The following is a 20,986-nucleotide window of genomic DNA, read 5'->3' on the forward strand; positions in this document are numbered from 1 at the left end:
CATCACCAAGCGTCCGCTCGGGGTTGCCAGGTTTGCTGATACCGGCTGAAAAACTCAACATTACAGTTTCTTTGTTTTCAAGTGATTTGTGTTGTTTTTAATGTTTACTGATCTATTACAGAAACCACAAAAATATGTAAACAAATTTTACCGATAAAGGTAAGTGTAAAATTACAACTCCTCCCTAGTTGTAGGATGGATGAAATTACCTTAAAGTTCTGTTTCTCTTCATGCATTCTGCAGTTATGTGGCTATATATAGGTGTTAAGAAATATGTTCTAAAACACTTCTTCAGTAAAGACTCAGAGAAGAGAAACACACAGAACTTCTTGCTAGCAAGGGCAGTCTCCAGACTGAGAGACTCGCGCTGAGAAACTGCCCCGGTCTTTATTTATACTTCAGTGTGCGTGTGTGTGTGTCCTGCTGATCAAAGGGTCATATAACATGAAAGCACAAAAGGTACATCCTTGGTCAGGAAAAGGGTAGTCTCCCCCTCACCCTAAATGTTTCACCCTAAATAACATGGTGAGGAAGTCCAGCAGTTCATCTATATGTAAAGAAGCACTTAAACTAAAACAGACATAGCTACGTTAATCCTACCGTAAAACAATAAGACAAGGTACGACCTCTCCCATGCTTCTAGGATGCACCCTAGAATGTTACAGACCTCCTAGGATGAGACATTCTTTCAATATGCCACCAACTATATACTTCTACACACAAATGATTACATGCAGCATTCTACCATATGCAAACTTATATCACTAAAAGATTATACTGACTACTAAATACAATTTTCCATTGACAATAGGGTATCAGAAAATTCTGCCTCTGACCCAATGGGAGCTGATCCTCAATCTTGGAATTTTAAACGTTCCTCAGTATCTTAGCTGTTCCTTGGTCTGCTGTCTTCTGCACAGAAACCTCGGATGTTGTGCGTGGAATCTTTTAGAATCTTATCTTCCAGTTTCTGGGTTTGATCTCCTAGTGCTCCCATTACTACTGGGACCACTTTTGACTTTGTCTTCTACATCTGCATCAGTGGTTCCTTCAAGCCCCTAGTACTTCTCTGTTCTCTATGCTGTCCACTGGGATGGCCACATCTATCACAGCTGTGGTCTTCTGCTCCTTGTCAGCCACCACTGTGCCTGGTTGACTCGCCAGCAGCTGCTTGTCTGTCTGGAAGTCCCACAGGATCCTAGCACCTTTGGTGGTGTCTCCCGTATGTGGCAGAGATGTTCTTGTACACTATCTCAGCCACACAGCACCTTTGTACAATCTGAAACTTGGGTGCAGCTGGCTGTGGTAGACCCCTGCCTTTATAGATCTGATTCTTAGGGGCCACATGTATTCAGTCAGAATGACTTTACTGTGGATCCTGGTGGGCTGGACAAGGGACTGGTGCGATTTGCCTTGGAGTGTTGTTTTCCACAGTCCCAATGAATTCCATTTTGGCCCTCTGGTGTTATTTCCAATGCCTTGCTGAGCTGTGCTCATGTATTGACTCATGTGCCTACTCAGTTTACTCAGTTTGGTTAGCACATTTTTTTAATATTAGGATTTTTACTGACAATTGAACGTTTAAAGCATCAAACAGTCAGATCTTTGTTTCCTAAATTGAGACGAGACAAAACCTAGAAAATAAAATGTGACATTCTATGCACTTTTAACACATCCTAAAGTTTTATTGGTCATTTTCTTGACTTATCCATCAGTTCAACTTTAAGTGAAAACAGCACAAGTTACCAAGATCATGGCAAACTCTCAGACATACACAGAAACATTAGAAGGGGAACTGCTACAGTGGTCATACGTAGAAGCACAATCATTATCGCCATCAAACTCTCACTTACGTGGTCAAATCCTAATCAACCTTAAAAACAAATCCAAATCCAACTTTTTCTTTTCTTTTCTAAGTAAAACAAACTTGTTTGGTTACATTTTGAAACCTTAGTTCTAGTGTTAAAAATGGTTACTTGCTTTAAGAAAGAATCTGTTCAAAATCATTTTTTTTCTCAATTCACAGGCTTCACATTTAAAGTCTCAAATAAAAACTTCAAGTTTCTCACAAAATAGGTAATACTCATCCTTAACTCCAGCAGAATCTGAGAAGGAAATATGAAAGTGGAAGTTCACGGCAGTGTTTATATGGCAGATTGGGATTTTATTTAATTAAACCCCAATCAACACTTTTCTCCTCCTTAAACATTACAGCACTTTAGTCAGCTTCATACGGTGGTCACTCTCATGACCACCTCATGGTTGCTGCTGTGCAAGTTGTTGGGTCTTAGCTGGCTAAGGAAATGTAAAACAGTGTAGCCACAGTGGTGGTTGAGAATAGTCCTGATATGGCGGTTTGCCCTCCGGCTGCTGTCTGTGACAGTGTGAGAAGAGTTCCTCTCTACTCGAACAGTGCTTTTGCTGCTGGAACTGATGGGATCCCCTAAGTCCTTTGCTTTGTCATAATTCAGCACTTTCCACTTCTGGTTCACCGCCTGCCAGCGCTTAAAGATCCGGTAGACAGATGATCCTTCGTGGATTATAAGGCCTGCATGTGAAGTTCAAAGGCAAGAAAAGAAATGTTACTGTAGGCATTTAAGGATGTAGAATGTTTCTGTCCTCATCTGTGTTTGTGTGCAAACCAGAACATGGTGTGCGATGTGTGCTACAATTCCCAGGTTAACTGACATGTCTCCTTGGAATAGTGTGCAGCGGTGGGCAACAGGCTTTGAAATATGTGTGCTCTCATGTGGTGTGTGTGTAAAAAGTGTTATCCTATTGGCAGTGCCATGTATTGGAGTCTGAAAGATTTATCAGAGGGCCAATCTTAGCAGCAGGCTGTTATTTCTGGCCAATATGGCGATGCTGATCTATCAATGTCTGAATTTATAACAGCTGATAAATAAAAAATTTAAAGAGTAAATAAGTGACAGGAGAAACACCAGTCCACTAGGTCATGAGTGTTAATGTTGCATAGTTTGTCCACTAGAAGGCACTTCCTGTCAACTTCCAGCAACAATAACCAGCTGATCAGAGCAGAGGCGGGCTGAGAACCAGCCTATTCATTTATGTCCTCTGTAATGGACATTTGTTTTTGGTCTAGATATCTTTTGACTTATTTGAGCTACCCTACTAAGTCCTGAAGCACTAAATAGAGTACATCTTCCATTGATATCTCATGTGTTTGGGCCTCTTTTAGCTCCAAAGAGGAAGGAAATCACACACAAAAAAATTAATTTGGAAGATCCCTTTTTCCTTGGTTCTCAGGAGGATATATCAGAATATTTTATATCACCAAATATTGGTATTGGTTTCTGTCTCAAAAATTCTATATCATTCAGGCTCTGATATAAACCCTGCTGTATTACAAAGGCAGCACACTCAGTGTAATACCTGCGTGTCAGACCAGAGCGTTCCTCTCACCATTGTCTGAGTACAAAAAGTTTTAAGGCAAACTCTTTCAGTTTTCTTCAGTGTGAAATCCTAGTGTTAACTTCATCCTCTTTGTGCTCCAGATTCGCTTCATCTCCCTGCAAGCCCCTGATCCTCTTTGGTCTGCCGGCCCTCCATCAGACCTTCATTCTATGTGGCCAAAGCCATTCAGGGACATGCTCTGCTACAATTCAGATCTAACAACGCTAACTTTTTTTATATTAAAGCCACAAAAGCATCTATTCAAAATGTATTTGGTTTTATTTACAAACCTAACAAGAAGCAATCTTAATATTGGGGATGATTGGTTTCCCTTTAAAAAGGAAGTAAGCAACCATATTAAATTACTTGTTATAAGGTAAGTTTGGATATGGTAACTGAAAAAACCCCAACATAAAATAATGTATCTTACAGGATGTAGTGCAATTTTGTGTAATTATAGGGAATATACTTTTTGAGCCCCTCAAAAAACTGATTGTCATTCACATAGCTTGGAAATCAGTGATTCTTTGTGTATAATCATGTACAAAGGTTTTTGATAATTTTTGATACAATAGTCACCAGACTGCAACAGATGAAGCTATTAAACAGCAGCTGTAGCAGGTTTTGAAACTACCTTAAAAATCAGTGCAAGTTAGAATTAGACTCTGTATGTACTCTAGCCAAAAAAGTCACACATTCTAATATTTCACTGAACCGTCTTTAGCTGTAATGCATTCATTTGTCTTGGCATCGCTTCAACAAGCTTATGCAGTGTCACAACATTAATTTTCATCCTGAGTTGCGTTAATTGTTCGCCAAGATTTTGTACTTATGAGGGAGTCGGACCGCTGCGCAAAGTGTCCTCCAGCACATACACAACATGATCAGTGGGGTTAAAGCCTGGAATCCGTGGTGGCCAGTCCATGTGTGAAAATGATATTTAATGTTCCCTGCACCACTCGTCCACAAGAAACCCCAGCAACACTTGGGCAGGCATTACACTGCCCCCACAGGCTTGGACGGTATTAGGCATGATGGTTGCATCACTTCATCCCTTGTCTTCTTATCCTGATGCAATAAGAGACAACACGACCCTTTTCCATTGCTCCAGAGTCCAATCTTTATGCTCTATAGGCAAATAGAAGCCTTTTTTTTCTCCACTGATATGTGGTCTTCTTAAGGCTGCACAGCTGTTTAGTCCCATTCCCTTGAGTTCTCTTCACATTTTGCTTCTGGAAACACACTCTTGCTTTCATCAGTAACCATAAACAAAGCTGCAGGTTCTACTGTTGATTTGCTTTACAATTTGATTTCACTAAATATTTAAACAATCTCTGACCGTTTGATCATTCGAGTTTTCTTTTCTGACCATATTTGTTCCTCGAAGTTGATGGTAGTAATGCCGTGCACCGTTCTTAATATGATTTCTGTAGTTATAGTAAGTAAATTTTAGTAGCTTGATGCAGGCCAATAATTCAACCCATCTTTTTCACGACAACGGCAACCTGTTGCCAGCCCAAACATATAAATCACTGTAGTAATGATCCAATGGAAAACTCCTAAAGTACCTATTTACTTAGATAAACCAAACTGTTGCCCTTTTTTGGGAACCTTGCAGTGTATATGGACTCACGACAAATTACTTAGAATAATCACCAAAAGATAAATTCTAATAAATTATTGGGAAATTGCAGAGTTGTAAGATAAAAAGTCAGATTATGCAAGACTGGCACTCAGTTTGATGACATTTACACCAAGTGTGAAATATATAATAACGAATATGTGGCCGCCGTAGTATCTGTGTCTTACCTATGCAAACTATGTCCATGAAGCCGTACATGCCGTAGCATATCTGGAAGAGAAGGTCCTGCCGTTGCCATTTGGCTGAGGGGCTGAGAGAGGACCAAACCAACCAGGAAATACTTGCGATGAGGAACAGAGAGCCGAGGATAATGGCTGCAATCTGTACCTTCTCAATCACAGTCAGAGAGATGGCCTGCCACTGGATACAGACACAAAAACTGAATGAAATTGTTTTTCAGATAGAAACTGCAAACTGCTTCTTGATTATGTGAGATAATAGCACAGAGTTTGAATCGTTGCCGTACATCTAAAGAGGCCCTGGTTTTTTATCAGCACATATTTCCCAGATGGTTTCTGTGATTTCTGGAGCATAATCACTGAATCTCACAGGCAATAACAGCAATTGTGTTTTGCAGGTTTGAAAGTGGATTTGAGGATAATCCGATCTCCATAATGAAACTACAGACTCTTCTCTGCTGCACCTTTTTGAAAGAGAATAAATTACTGGAAACAAAATTATTCTTCGTAAGTTTCATTATCTCTTCTCTTTTTTGTCCTGCTACAAAAGAAAACTCAAAATTTGTCAAAATTGGAAGCATGTCTACTCCTGATTCTGACTGTAACTAATCATAACTACGGTACTGTGGCATTTATTAATTTGTCATGTATTAGCCAGTATGGAAGAACAGTAATGATGGCACATTCTCCAACGTAGCATACGGCGTCTCTCACACAGAAAAAGGACACAGGTCGAATATGTTCTGTCATTTCCTTCCCCTGGCCCCAGACCAGTCAAGGCAGATGGCTGCCCCTCCCTCACTCCGGTCCTGCCGGAGGTCTCATCCTGATAAAAAAGAGATCTTACTTTCCGCCTCTGCCAAGTGCTTGCTCACAGGAGATCATCAGATTATTGGAGTTTCCTTTCTAAAATTATAGGGTCTTTACCTTGGATTAGAAAGCTCCTTGAGATGGCTGCTGCTATTAGCATTAAGATGCTGAAATCACTTAGACCAAATCATTCAACTCTTTCAAATGTGCAGTGCCTCATTTTATTGTTCTTGGCAACCTCCGCCTGCAAGCCCTCAATCCTCACTGTTTTCTTCTCCATTTGTTCATAGAAACCGTAAAAATAGCTATGTGAAAAGTATGGAAAGCTACTGTGCTTCCTGTTGGGAACCGTTGCAAGTTTACTGAACAGCATGAGTTCAAAATGACTGGGAGCCTGAGGGGATGGTAATGTGAATACTTCATGGCCTCTACACAGTGCCAGCACATTGATTCTTAGATTACAGTGACCCCTAATGTGATTATCGTGCTCCTCTGCCAGTCAGTTACTCAAATCTGGCAAATTAACCTTTATTGATGGCTTTCGGCCATAAAGCCATCAAGGACTTTATTCCTGTAGCAATTCTAAATCCTATAGGAAGGTTTTACACTGTTAACATTAAAACAGTAAGAGTAGAACAAAACCACATTGACCATACCTGCAGTGGGTTTTTGGTTCTAATGGCCAACACCTGGTACTTAAAGTAGCAGAGCTCACAGCTCCAGGAGCCTCTCTCACTGATCCAGCGGATAAGGCAGGACTGGTGGGTACAGCGCACTGAGCCATCACAGCGACAAGGGCTCAGCAACTCCCCCTGCAGGATGAAACATTAAGTGCATGAAATAGCCTTCCACAGAGCCTCCTGTAGGGTAAAACTCCCACCGAATGAAGATTTGAGTCACACAGTTGACAGTAAAAATGGGAATAAAGATCTCTATCATTGATTTTGATTTTCACAGCTTTAACAATGTTCCTATTGTGTTTTACCTGACGAAGACATTGTTTGAGGGCATCTCTGGGTCACAGACCTGTCTGGAGCAAGTACCAACAAATAAAATAATTTACTGTTTCTGGTTGGCAAGAAGGGGGGTGGTAAATGTTTGAGTTATGCCAGTGGGTTTTATAGGGTAAGTTGTGGCGTAGTTACAAATACCGTGAATTAAATCAAGACTGGACTCGTACTCCATTGCAGACGGCTGCAGACACCGTGGATGGATTGTTATTCTATATTATCTACAGGTCTGCTTTCAGGAAGAGTACACGGTTAGCGAGTCTGCAGTGTTGTGGTTGTGCTGGCTCAATCGTGGTCACTGCAAATTGGATGCATGTCCACTGAGATATACATCCACTGACCTGTCGATGTAGAACGTGTAAAGATACTTACAGTTGTGTTCTGCTTTAATATGGAGTTAAAAACTAATTACACTTGTTTTGCCTTGACTGATAAGCACTGCCTGTACATGTAACCTCACAGTGTTGTGTTATCTCTCTCAGTAGTGAACAGGATCCTGTAACTCCAGCCTCTCCTTTGGGAACCATCTTAGAGTTTGTTGACTCTTCCTACTCTTTCTGACAGCTTGGAGTGATTCTTTACTTGGCGAGCTTTGCTGGCATTTCATACTGAACATTATTTGGCTTTTTCAGCCTGCTGCTGTGCTGCTGATGCTTTGCTACTCTCTTTTTGTGGTGAAGTAATCAATAGCCAGTAAGGCTTTTTTTGTTGTTGTTGTTGTTGTTGTTAAAAAAGGAGAGTTTTTGAAGAACTTCTAGGAAATTATTACTTATGGGAAGGTTTGTGGTTTGAACTTTGGCTCCTCCAGTCTGCATGTTGATCTATCCTTGGTAAATATACCAATGGAAATGGAATGGAAATGCAGTACATAGGGTTAAAAAACAGAGTTGGTATTGCATGGTTGGTCAAAATCTGATGGTACTGCATTCATAATTCCATCAATTTTGACCAAATCCCCAGCATCACCAGCTAAACCATGAAAGAGCCTCTGCTGTGTGTTACAAATGCCTGCAGACACTCACTGTTGTACCTTTCTCTCCTTTTTGAGCCTTTTTTTTTATTAGTGAATGATTTATAGGTCAGTGTTAAAAGGTTCAGCACACACAAACAACATTCCTCTGAAAATATTCAGGTACACGGACTGGTCTGAAAATGAGTGAAGGAGCAGCCAAAGTCCAAAAAAATAAGAGAAAAAGACAAACTTTGAAAGACCAAGAAAGCCTGGAGAACTATTGCTTAAGACCACTTTAAAAATGACAAATAAGTCTGGCTTCTTGGAAGAAAAAATTAAAGAAGCAAGAGGCGGCTCAAGATTTTTGCACAGTGTATAGTATATATGTGCTGCCTGCCTTAATATCGTGCGCTTAAGCGATTTCAAACATGAATTCACGATGACACTATGTGATATTCTTTGACTATATGCTTCCTAAGACCTTTATCTGAATACCTTTCTATACTTTCCCCTTAAAAGAAAGCACAGGATATCTGTTGCAGGTTTTCATTGTCAGCATGACTCCCTAAGGCTTTGGACTGACAACACTCTTGCACATCTTCATTTATTTCCTGTCTGACTCTGGGTGACGTGCGAGGCCTTTAATTATGTGGATTTCTGGAGGCGAACCAAAAACTTTACGGACACCTCCAGCAGAGTCTGTCTGTGGGAGACACTTTCACTGTACTTTGACCTTCCTGTAACTAAAACACATGATCAAAGGTTTGATCCCTTCATTAATGGTTTCTGCTACAGAGTCAGAGTTATTAAACAGATACTGCCCTTCGAATCCCTTAAAATAACAATGAGCATAGATTGATTTATTTTCATGCTGAGAAATCCTTCTTAAAACCTTTCTTTATTGCTTTTTTAAAACAGCCTAATTTTGTGCATCAGATGCTGAATCTGTTTCCCTAAAGACTTCACTACTTCACACAGTACATATAAAGCTCCTCCCTTTTCTCTGAGACTATTCTTAACTGATGCCCTTTGTCTGCCCACTGCTATTTTCAGATCGCTGTTGATAGATAGTTCCCCTATTTTAGTCTTACTCTCTCTGACTTCGTTCTCTCTCTCTTTTTTAAACTTCAGAGCAGATGTGATGCAGTCTTCCAGATACTGAAAACAAGTTGAAACTGATCTACAGTAGCTGACATGTTCTCCATGTGTTTGCAAAGGAAACACATGGAATCCTTACCACACCCATGGCACATAAATGAAATCCTTACTGGTTTTACACATCAAGATTGCCTTAAAGGTCCTCGGGAGCACTTTTGCATTTGTGAAAAAAGATGTTATCACAGGTTATATCTGGCAAGCAATACAGAATTGTCTGTTGATGTACTCTCAGACTTTGGGGGCAGTGGGAATACTGAACTCCTTCATACCTGAGCATGAAAAATAGCCTTAGATTATTTGTTCACTCTTTTTAGTAACACAAGGCGACTATATGTACAGTTTCACTATGCAAACCTGAATTGACAGTTTATTATGCTGAATCTTGACTCTTATGTGACTCCAGTAAAGGCTGAGGGGCTTTATTTGTGTGTGTCAGATGATACCACTTACTTACTAGTCCTCAGCAGCTTCAGGAATTATCCCCTGCTCCTAGCATTACACACCCAAATCTCTAACTGAGTTGCATTGTGGGTAATGTGCAACACTTTTGGAGTTTCAGTCCTCACTGGTAAAGTAAAAATCTGGAGATTTCACCCTCTGCAGCTTTATCGGCTGTTCCCTTATTTTCCAAGCAGATGGATCTATGTGTTTGATTTCTTGACACAACCTTTATAACGACTTGGGACGGGCATTAGAAGTACACTTGTTGTGACTTCTTGAGAACCAGGAATTGTTCACATTTCATGTAAATGTGTTAACCATTAGACCTGCTCCAGGTTTGACCATTCATTAAGTCTGCCTCTAGGTAAATCACACTCAAGTAAAGCATTTGAGTGCATAAAGAAAGAGCTTGAGTACACTGGGCTAAATGCAGCTCAGGCTGGTGGTAAACTTTAAAGATCTGGCTTCAACTTCTTTACTCTTTTGGACAATGAGTAAATTTTCTAAGCAAACGTTCTCCATGTATCCGGTGGAAACTTTTCTGAGCAACTTGTCTTAAGACAGTTTCTTCAAGTGATTAGAGAGAAGCACCACGAACAAGCCACTGCTAGAGGCTCCAGTTGTGTTTGTTCCTCCAGCACCAATACCTTCTTTTTTTCTAACTTTACCTTTTCTGGCCCCTGGAAGCAGATCCGGCACTGCGGTGATCGCGTCCCGCTCTCTGAGAGACTCGGGAGTGAAGCAGCATCCATGTTTCCTACTCCTCCTCCCTGAGGTTTGGCACCTTCTTTATCCTCAAACGCCAGGCTTCGTGGCCGGAGGTCAGAGCCATAGTACTCCTCCTCGTCGTCCCGCTGAGAGCACCTCAGCTGTGGCCAACCACAGCCTCCAATAGCGAGCCCTCTCATCGTGGTCTGTGTGTTCGGGTCAGTGTCCGTCCTCCTGCTTGATCCAGAATGCATCAGTAGCAACACTTTGAGTTCATTAAAGAACATCCGGATGCGATACTTAAACATTCTTCAGCAGCTTTACTACACAGCCACAAACAGAGCAACCTTCAGCTTTACTGTCACAGTCCCTTCATTATTATTATTATTATTATTGTTGTTGTTGTTGTTGTTGTTGTTGTTGTTGTTGTTGAGGTATTGAATTGATTCAAGTAGACAGTTCAAATCTTACTGAATAAAATTCAGATCTGAATTGAGAAAGCATGCGACTAACATGATAGGCTATTAGATCAGCCCATAGCTCTTTGCATATCCTGTTGTTATAGCATGTGCACCGCAATCCAGCCAATAGGGAAGGATTATTTTTCATGGACAGAGGCGTTTTCTTTCGGGATTCAATGGAGGCTGAGAGCCACGAACTGTGAGGCACAAACATTAAAGTCAGAGTAGTCCAGCAGCATCCTCTTACACGTCTCCATCCCGCTCGCTCGCTGATATCGCAAGGTTCAAACGGGTCATCTCGATGTTGTGAATCACAAGGAGCTGTCCGAGGTTTGCCACAGAATGTTTTCTTCTTCGTGCGGAAACAGCGAGGGTGTCTGAGGTGTGGGGTTGATGCAGAATCCTATTACCAACTAAGTCCAATCCGATTTATATTTGAGTTTCTCATTTACCCACAGAGCGGGTAGAATTACACGAGGTGACAAGCGTGCATCCTTTGTTGTCTGGCAGTGGCATCCATCACTTCGCCACTCTTTCCTCCTGTTCGCTTTAGCCCTTTCCCCCCTCTCTCTCGTTCTCTGCTGTTACATCGGGCGGTGGGGGAGCTCGTCCCGCACTTTCTCCCCTTAAGCAGGTCCGACAGCCAGATTATAAAGTTAGAATCCAGCGGGGTTCAATCTCAGCGGAGAAAGCGAAGAAAATAACATCACATGAAAAAAAAATCCTTTCACAGCAACTTGTAATGCCACTTCTTTTCCCGACCATCTCTGCGCCACAAATCAGGGGGAGCGAGAGGATGCCAGATATGGATTCCTGTGAACACAAAAAGAGCAGACCGCAACTGTCCCTTCCGGGTTGCTAAAAAAAAACTGCACCTCCTCACTTATTTAGCAAATCATATAAAGACCCCGGAGAATAGGCGAGACAAGGAAGTGCCACTTCACCTGGCAGACTGTAGTATAGTGTCTCCTTCATCATAATCCCAGGATGCTCAAATTCGATTTTCAGAAGTTTCGCATGCACGTCAGCTCAAACCACCCAAACTTCGTTATCTGTATAGTTTCCTATTTTTAAAAAAGACTTTTGCTTCTTGCAGCTAAGAAGAAATTATCTCCATCCTTCATTGGTGGTGTAGCTGCTGACTGTGGCTGCTGTCCAAGGTGCTGATATTCATGTGACGTTAAAGCCACGTGCTGTTATTCGTCTGCTGGTTGAGAAAAAAAGCAACTATTGTAATAATCCAGTGAGTGAGTGTACGTGTGTGGTTGTGAGCTGGTCTGGTATTACCCATGTTGTGGGGACCTAAATCTACTCAAACAGTCAATTTATAGGGACGTGTCTTTCTTCTGGGGACAAAAAACAAAGTCCCCTCAAGGAAAATCATTGAATTGCATGGAGGTAATGAAATGTCCGCAGAAATCATGGAAGCCCAACAGTTTGCGTGTGTGTCTAACAACCAGAACAAAAGCTCTCCAGGGTTGAAACAGTAGAAAGTGTGCATATAAGATGATTTAACAGATTCATCATTCACAGGAACATAACAACACAGCACAGATAATTGTTTCAGAGGAGACAGTGTACGGTTTATTATTAAATAAATAAACATGCTCTCTGTTCTCCCATTACAAGAAGCAGCGATTGGGCCAGAGCAAAAAGGCAGATTCAAAAGATGGAATGTTTCACTAGAATGAAAAAGCTTTATTTATTATTTTCTCATGAGACTTAATCACAGGGGCTGGAGGGATTGGTGATCTGTCCACAGTGTCCCTGATAGCTGGGATAGACTGTTTTCTTACAGTCGTGTAGAGAGAACTGAAGCATGTCTGCATGGACTCTGAGAACATCAGTGTGTCGTCTATTCGATGTGACAGGGACCAAGAGTTTTGAAAGTTTTGCACGGATTGCAATGAATATTTTGAGCCATAGGTCTTGGACCTGAACAAGTAGATGCAGTCAGACTGCTCGGTAATGTCCTAAGTATAAAGAGGTCATGTAGTGAGATCAGGAATTATTACTCACATTTATTATAAATCACATTTTTATGACACAAAGTTTGTTTTAGCACATTCAAGCTCACAGCTGCCACACTTTCACCCAAACCTCACCTAAAACAACTGCAAGGCTTCTGTGTAGGTGCAGATGTTGTGGTATTTATTTAGACTACATGAAACTGTGCGTGCAAATGTGCATTTGTCATTATTTATTTTGGTATTAAATAATTTTTTAATTTATGGCTTTATGTGTTTCTTAAAGCAGCCACTGTTTCCCATTTTGACAGCGTCGCACGAAGATGCAAAGATGCATGATTTCATTACCTGGTAAGGTGACAGAAGAGCTTCTTCGGAGTTTAATTGGCACCGTTTGTGTTCCAGTTTAACCAAACTATCTCATTTACATCAGCTGATTGTGGAGGCCAGGTCGTCTGATGCACCACAACACCTGGAGGCTGTGCAAGGGCCACAGGTTCATCTGGTCTGTGATACATAAAGCCATGGTAGCTGGAAACATAAATCTAATTGGACCAAAGCACATACTTTGGTCTTCAGTTCAGCTTGTGTTTCTTGGCCCAAGCAATTTTCTTCTTATTATGGAGCTCCCTGGGTAGTGTGTGCTATTTGAACTGTGGGAAGCATTGTACTCTGAGGTGCTAGTAATAGGCTATTTGAGGCTGGTAACCAAACTTTCATCAGCCATTGTGACATGAAATAGTAGGCAAGCACGGGTGTTGCTAATCACATTAATGAAGGTTCAGTTATTTTTAGGTCCAGAAGTATCTTTAATGTGATTAGTAACATCTGTGCTTACCTACTACTTTAAGTCAAAATGGATTTTGTGAAAGCAGACTGTCATACTGAACAGTTTGACAGTTCCTTTGATTTTATAGAACAAAGGATCTTCTTATTGAAAATGACATAAACCTCCTTGAGAAGTAAATCAATCATTTGAAGAAGGAATATAGAGAAAAGTGATCCTTCTTAAAAACATAAGAAGTCTAGTCTGAGGTTGTTAGGTATTTTAGTACCATGGTAGCATTTACTGGATATTGTTTTATAGTTTTATAGTGACATTATGCAGGAAAACTCTGTCATTCAATAAGGCCCCTTTGTTTTAGTTATTTTTCTCTTTGACCCAAGAATTGATGTGTGAGAATCACAGGCTGGTACAAGGTTGAAATACCACAGAGATCACTCCCTCAGCTACATTAGTTTCTTAATCTTTTAGGAGACGCCTGTTGAGGCCAAATGGTTTGTTTCAGATTTCACTAATGTAAGAACTCTTTGTTTTGTGCCTTGAAAATATGTCGCTGAGATAATCACAATTGTAGCTGAACTGATACACTACACAAAGGATGCTTCTTCACCCAAGGGCAGGAAGACGCTCCCTTATCTTGGTCTGTACTGGTTTAAACTGATAAATCTGCTGTCTCATGAATTTTACCTTCTATATAAACTGTTGTACTTGTGAATAAAGTTGAGTCACTTTGGGAAGACAATCTAAAGCAGTCTCTGTTTTCTTGTTCTCCCAAGCTGCTCCCGAGCTGCTCGTACTAACACGCTGAATGGCATGCTTGAATATTACTTGAGAATATATTTGACTGTGTTACAGACTAAGGGACATTCTCTGCTGATAGGTGAAGGTACATTCTCTGCTGATAGACGTCCACGCCTCGGAGGAAGCCGATCCACGGAGTAGGCCCTGGAAACAGTTTCCTTCAGAGGTGATGAAACAAAGCAAAAACAAATAAACAAAAATCAACAACTAGACAAATTATTCCAACGAGATAGAGCTTCTTTTTTTTAAAAATCTTACTTAGATACAGAGAAGACATGAAAGAAACACTGATGACTTGCTTTTTTCAAGATGCAATTAATACAAATTCAGTTTAGAGTAGATTATGATACCCAAATTTTTTTTTTTGTCCTTTCAAAGTGTTCCAGCACCATTACTGGTTAAAGCAAAAGATTTTGATTAGAGGTTGAGGTTCTGCCTCTTACTAATGAGCACTCAGTAAGGTTTGTATTTATTAAGCAGTAGTTTGTTTGCTCAAATCTACATTTGTAGAATATTAAAACTGAATTGCAGTGCTTCTTGTACTTGTAAAACCTTTTTTAAAATATAATACTGTTATCTGAATAATTTGTGTTTTAGAGTTAGCAGAAAAATAAAGGTTCAAATCATTAATAATATCAGAGAAAAGAAACGGTTTCAAGGTAGAACCACAAGGGGAATCTAATAAACAAATGAATTTAGAAAACCCAATGAACTTAAACATGACCCATAAACATCAAAATAAACTAAAACTCAAAACACTGGGTTAAAAGACCCAGGATCATGACAATGAGCTGAAGATGGTCTTGTTTTTCCTATTATACAGGTTATTTGTTGTGTACTGAGTACCTGATGGCCCAAAAAAACAAGAAAGAAGTTTCAATGTGAAACTTCTTTCAGTTTCAATCTGAACAAGACTTACGTGAAAATCATCTCGGGTTAAAATATTTTAGTCATACAGAGTGTATAGAGCTTTCAGTGAGTCAAAAAATGGCAGCTTGGGAAATTTCTAAATATGGTAAATGGCCTGTATTTATATAGCGCTTTACTAGTCCCTAAGGACCCCAAAGTGCTTTACATATCCAGTCATCCACCCATTCACACACACATTGGTGATGGCAAGCTACATTGTAGCCACAGCCACCCTGGGGCGCACTAAAACATATTTAACTTTGTCTACATTTTTTTTAGCAACGTAGAATTCAACTTGTGTTACTTTTCATGTATTTTCTTAACTGCAGAAAACACAGGTGTAAATCTTGAAATGAATAATTAAGTTATATACGTCAGGTAGAGATACGGTTTTCAGGGGAATTGTGGGGGAGAAAGGTCCTCAGATATTAATAGCGCTTGCATTTTTCAGTGATAATATTAAACTTTAATCATTTAGAATAAGTACTTTTTAAAAAGAGATACAGAATGTATAAGAAACCTAATGCATCATACTGTAGTGGTCTGTGTGTGGAGTATTTACCTGGTGTCTGAGCTTTGTGTTTTTCAAAATAAAGGGGTGGTGAGATGAAAACTCCAGAGATGCCTGAAACCCTAAGGAACAACTTTATTGTCAGACAAACGTGTTTCGGCTTGTGGCCTTCATCGGGGTTATTACAAAACACCAAACAGCTTGTGCTTAATTTAAAGTAAAACAACAGAAAATAAAAAAAACTAATGAACCAATCAGCCACTCACACATAAACATAATCATTAATGGGGATGATGATTGTTCAAATATGTTCTGGACTGAACCATTACAGGATAAGTGACTGGATGTCACCTTATACATGTAAAAGTGGGTCATTCCCACAGGTGCACAAAAAATGCAAACAAGATAAAAATTATACATAACAATCACAGGAACTCTAAGAAATGAATTCCATGAACTAAACAACAACAATATGCATCACAATTTTTTTAGAGACATTTTTTCAGAGACAAAAATAGATCGAATCACAGAAACTCATTAATAGCTAGATCTTCATTCATACCTTTGGGAAATAAACTCTTTAAATGGAATATCTAGAATGCCTCTCACTTTTCTCTGATGAAATTGATATAACCAGCTCTTTGACTGAGCTTGATGGCTTCAATGCCTATAAAGAATAAAGATGAGCTACAATGTTTTTCATTAAAATTTCTTGCAACAGGGCTGGTTAAATCATTTCTCTTAATAGAACTTCTGTGTTTGTTAATTCATTCTTTCACAGGTGTTTTGTTGCATGGACACCGTATCATGTAGACCACATTTTTAGTTTTGCTGGTAATAAAGCTTTTTGCATCAATAATCTTGCCACTTGGTTTTACATTTTTGAGTATTCTCAATGTATGGAAGACCCACACTTAAAATGACCTTGTAGGTTATGAGTTGCCAGGTGTTGTTTCTGGGGTTTAGAATCACAAAAAGCTCGAATAACCCTATCCCTAATGTTTTTATCATTGGCTGTTCTTTAAAAATCTCCTGTAAATTCGAAGGATGTGCCAATATTTTAAAATTATTTCTTTAATGTTCCTGGTTTTTGTTGTAATGGTTGTGCAAAAAACAAGATTTCATTTGGGTTTTGGAGGTTTCTTAGTTACCAGATAAAACTTTCTGTTTTTTGAGTCCACCTTATTTTCTGCAAATCTTAGCCAGTCCTCTTTGTCATTTTTATAACATCTTTTCTTTGCTGTAATTATATTGTTCAGGAATTTCACAAATGCATTTGAATCTAATGACTTGGCTTACAGGTAAACCTTTTTTGAGGCTGAAAACTTGCAGCGTGAAGTAATGTATTTCAATAGGTTTGGAGTAAAGAGAGGTGGACAGATATTTGTCTTTTTTGGTTACTATTATGCCAAAAAGGTTAATTTCTTTACTACCATGAACAAGAGTAAAACATCAATCTGCAAAGTGTTCATTTAAAAATCGTACAAACTCCAATACTGTGGAGACTGATCCCTTCCAAAATAAAAATACATCATCTATGTACCGTTTCCAAGACATGATGAATGGTAGAAAAGGGGTTTTTTTGGTGGTCGTATAAAATTCATTCTTCCAGATGGACAACAAGTAAACAAGCAAAACTAGGTGTCATTTTCGTGCCCATTGAAGTGCCAGAAATTTGAAGCCATAGTGTGTCATTATAAAAGAAATCATTCCTCTTCAGAACAAAAGCAGCCAGCTTAATTAAAAAGGAAGTAGATGGTGATTTTGTAGGCCTGTAGGTGAAAATGTTCGACTGACTCTTTGTCTTTGAGGCTTTGTTGTTTTTTCACAAGGATGTAACATCATTCATTGGTGGGAGGTATTTGAAAAGAAGCAGGAAATGAGAGCTGTCTTTTATGTAGGAGTTCAAGGTCGGTACGAAATCTCACTATGGAAGCCTACAAAAGTTGATATTCACTAGATTTCTGTGGATTTTTAGAAATATATACAAAAAGCTTTTAAAGGATGTTTACTGCGTAAAAATGTTTTTTCCTTCAGAGAAATTTCACCATAGAAGAGGTCAACAAGGAACAGCTGTTTACAGCTTATTTACTTGTGACCATTGTGACAATGGCACCTCCTTTCTTAAAGGCTTTAAATACAATTATTTATCCTGTCCAAGCTCTATTACTGCTTTCTGTTGATCATTTGTTAAATTATTTAAGGGAAATCAAGTTCTGTGAGTCTACAGTATGTATCTATCACGTGATTTCTGTTCTCAGTGGGACAAAAATTACTTTTAATATTAAAATCACTTCATTTTGACAAGACTCACTTCTCATTAAAAATTCTCTGACGTTTTTACAGCTCTTAAAAACAAGTTCAAATGGACTTACAGAAGGAGTTGGCACAAAAGAAAGACGAAGTTCAAACACTGATAGTGGAGCGGGAGTCAATATAGTTCTGCTCGGGTTGGCAACAGCTGACTTCTTCCCCAATATTGAGATCGGGTCCATGGGCGGTCGAATGGATCTTTTCCTTTTCCCCCATCATCCAGGAGATGGGGGTTCCAGGGGATGAAACATTTTGCCCAAAAAAGGATGTCCAAGGTGGCTGGAGAATTTACATTGAGTCTTTTTCTTGTTTGGAGTGGTTGAAGGGAATCTTTGCTTGGATGTGTGTGTCATTAAACCAAAGTTTCTGTTCTGTTGGGCATGGTTCAGTGATGGTGGAAGTATTGGTGGTTAAATTGTGAGCGTCTTTGGACCAGGGATATATAAATCCCTCCTTATAGTCGTTCTAATCTCTGAGGAATTCTGGCTTTTTTTAGGTCTTTTATTTCTTTTTCACATTCTGTTAGTCTTATATCAGGTTCCTCCATTTGTTTTAGTGCATCATTATTATCTCTTGTCAACACTTCCAGGTACTGTTCATTCTTTAATATTTCATTTTGTATCTTACTTTCTTTCTCATTCAAGTACTTTATAGTAATAGCCATCAGCCAAATGGCTTTCACATATAGTCGAAACACGTAATAAAGTTGTTCCCTAGTGTTTCAAGTGTTGCTGTAGTTTTTATCTCACCAGTTCTTTATTTTTCTCCAAGCACCTTGGAAAAGGTGAAGTTGAGGCGGAAACTTTTAGATAACTGATTTTTAAAATAAAGAAATTTTCATAATTTATGCAGAAAGGAGACAATTTGGTCCATTATATGTTCAATCATAAGCTACAGTCATGATATTAAACACAGTATCAGGGCTTACTGGGTCACTTTCATACAACTGAGCCATCACTGATGTTATTATTAACAGCTGTGTTTATAAGGCAAGTAAAGTGTCTGCAAGGGAAGAGTCTATCGAAGGTTCTTAAAATAGTTCGAGATCACTTCCTTATAAATCTCTGCAACTGACTCTGTGTTTTCTCAGCAGTTCTCCTGGTAAGCAAAAAGCCCTCGAGCAGCTTTAGAGAAGCAATGCCTTGATTTAGAGTTTGTCCCAGCTACTGGGAAAGCCTGCACGTCACTATCACTGTACTATATTCCCATTTCTGGTCACAAGTAGATAATGTCTACTTTCTTCCCCTCTAGCAGGCAGCAGGCACATAAATGCATGAGTGATGGCTGGAGAGAAAGCTGTAAAAGCAGGGAAAGACTGAGCGCCAAATGGATATGTTGTGCAGGATATCAGAGCACAGAAATTTTAGCTGACCTAATGGGATTTTATTTATAAAATACTACGTCCACCATTCATGCTTTTGTTTTTTGACCCCATGCATCAGTGCAGACTGACTGTGGAGTTTGTTCATAACCAGTAAGCATCCATTAAGTAAATATAATGAATGTGTCTGGGATTGAATTCACCCCATTAAAGCCCCTTTATTTCCAGTACTAAACACTTGTATGTTGTTTTGGGTGCCTGATGCAGAATTCCCTCAAGGCACGGAGACAGACAGGATGTCCATTAGTGTGGACAGACGATAAGATCAGATTATTGTTAACAAGAGATTCACAGCCAAAAGTATTCAACCTAATAGCCACGTGTAATTCATTATTATCTAATAATGCAACACTGAATTGTTGTAACAGTCTGATAATCTGTCCAGGATACTCCACCTCGTACGCTACATCAGTATGACAGACTTGATATCCACCACCTGCTACTCTATATTGGATAAGCATTCAAAATAACAGTATGGACAGACTATTAGCTGTCAGAGATGAATGAAGCCTGATGTTATTCCATTTGCATCTTTTAAATAAATACACAATTAGCCATTTTGCTAATCTAATTACACTGTTTAGTTTACATGGTGTAGTCTTTTTCTCCTTTTTAGAGGACACCTGTTTCTCTTTTGAATTGTTTTTAGACTAACTGTTGAAAAAAAAAACTGTTTTGAAATTGAAATTAGGTGATGTTTTAAATACTGAACATATGGAGAGATTAAAGAAAAACTGTTAAATTAATTTGCAGGTCCATATGTCTCTAGATAAAGTTTGCAAACTTTAGTTTGGTATTTATGTAAAGGGTGATTTTAGGATATGAAATAAACTATTACATAGTTACTGGTACACAGTAAACAGAGGACAATACATATATGCATATTTCAAAGAAGTTGTACAACTTTTAATAGACTGGCTAGTCCTCTAGCCTCCATAGAGGAGGTGGGTGAGAGGAGGATGTTAGCCAAGCTAATGCCCATTATGGACAACAGCTCTCACTCCCTGCATGAGACTGTGGAGACTCGGAGCAGCTCTTTCAACAGTTAACAATTACAGCCACTGTGTAGGACGGAACATCATTGCAGGCCCTACATCCCAACAGCAGTCAGACTGTACGATAGGCACATAGGATAAATACTTGCTGAGAAAAATATGCGTGTATATATTATCATTCCTGCTGCACTTTATTTATGTATTTAAAAAAAAAACTTTGATTTATCTTTTAGAGTATTTTGCTGTGTATAGTATTGTACAAACCAGTCTTGTGTAGTGTTTATTTGTAAATCATTTTTCTTATTTATTCATGTATTTTAATGGTTTTCTGAAGTATCTCTAATTCACTTTTTCTTTCTGCCCCTCGTGCTACTGTAACAAGTGGATTTCCCCAGTGTGGGTCTATATCTAGACCATATCTATATCTGCATCAGTCTGTCTGTATCTGTCTAGCTGTAGGAAATGCAGAAAAAGAAGAGTGATTTCAATCTTAGAGTTAAAACTCATTTGACGAACCACACTGCTTCAGTGACTGGATGGACGGATTTTT

General features: G+C 39.2%; 1 protein-coding gene and 1 long non-coding RNA gene across 2 annotated transcripts; one reads left to right on the plus strand and one right to left on the minus strand.

Moving 5' to 3' along the window:
* The first annotated feature begins 25 nt into the window (after positions 1-25).
* Positions 26-20,427, plus strand: LOC308402313. The gene is made up of 3 exons (XR_013972732.1): positions 26-159; positions 5,634-5,742; positions 18,094-20,427. It is a non-coding gene; the product is annotated as an uncharacterized lncRNA (long non-coding RNA).
* Positions 1,634-11,898, minus strand: LOC308402311 (E3 ubiquitin-protein ligase MARCHF9-like). Its single transcript, XM_080891050.1, has 4 exons — positions 10,275-11,898; positions 6,702-6,857; positions 5,224-5,416; positions 1,634-2,548 (listed from the first exon to the last, which is right to left on the minus strand). The coding sequence occupies exons 1-4, from the start codon at positions 10,620-10,622 to the stop codon at positions 2,229-2,231; spliced, it is 1,017 nt and encodes a 338-aa protein (XP_080747176.1). The 5' UTR covers positions 10,623-11,898; the 3' UTR covers positions 1,634-2,228.
* Positions 20,428-20,986: the final 559 nt, after the last annotated feature.

Source organism: Rhamphochromis sp. 'chilingali' (assembly GCF_963969265.1).
Source record: "Rhamphochromis sp. 'chilingali' genome assembly, chromosome: 9".
In the NCBI taxonomy this organism is placed as follows: domain Eukaryota; kingdom Metazoa; phylum Chordata; class Actinopteri; order Cichliformes; family Cichlidae; genus Rhamphochromis; species Rhamphochromis sp. 'chilingali'.

What these genes read in the sequence shown, in the direction of transcription:
- LOC308402311 (XM_080891050.1), bottom strand. Translation starts at nt 10,622, where the DNA reads ATGTTTAAGTATCGCATCCGGATGTTCTTTAATGAACTCAAAGTGTTG. An exon ending in GCTTCCAGGGGCCAGAAAAG is followed by an intron (nt 6,858 to 10,274) that starts GTAAAGTTAGAA and finishes TTCATCCTGCAG; the next exon opens with GGGGAGTTGCTGAGCCCTTG. An exon ending in CATGGACATAGTTTGCATAG is followed by an intron (nt 2,549 to 5,223) that starts GTAAGACACAGA and finishes CTTCACATGCAG; the next exon opens with GCCTTATAATCCACGAAGGA.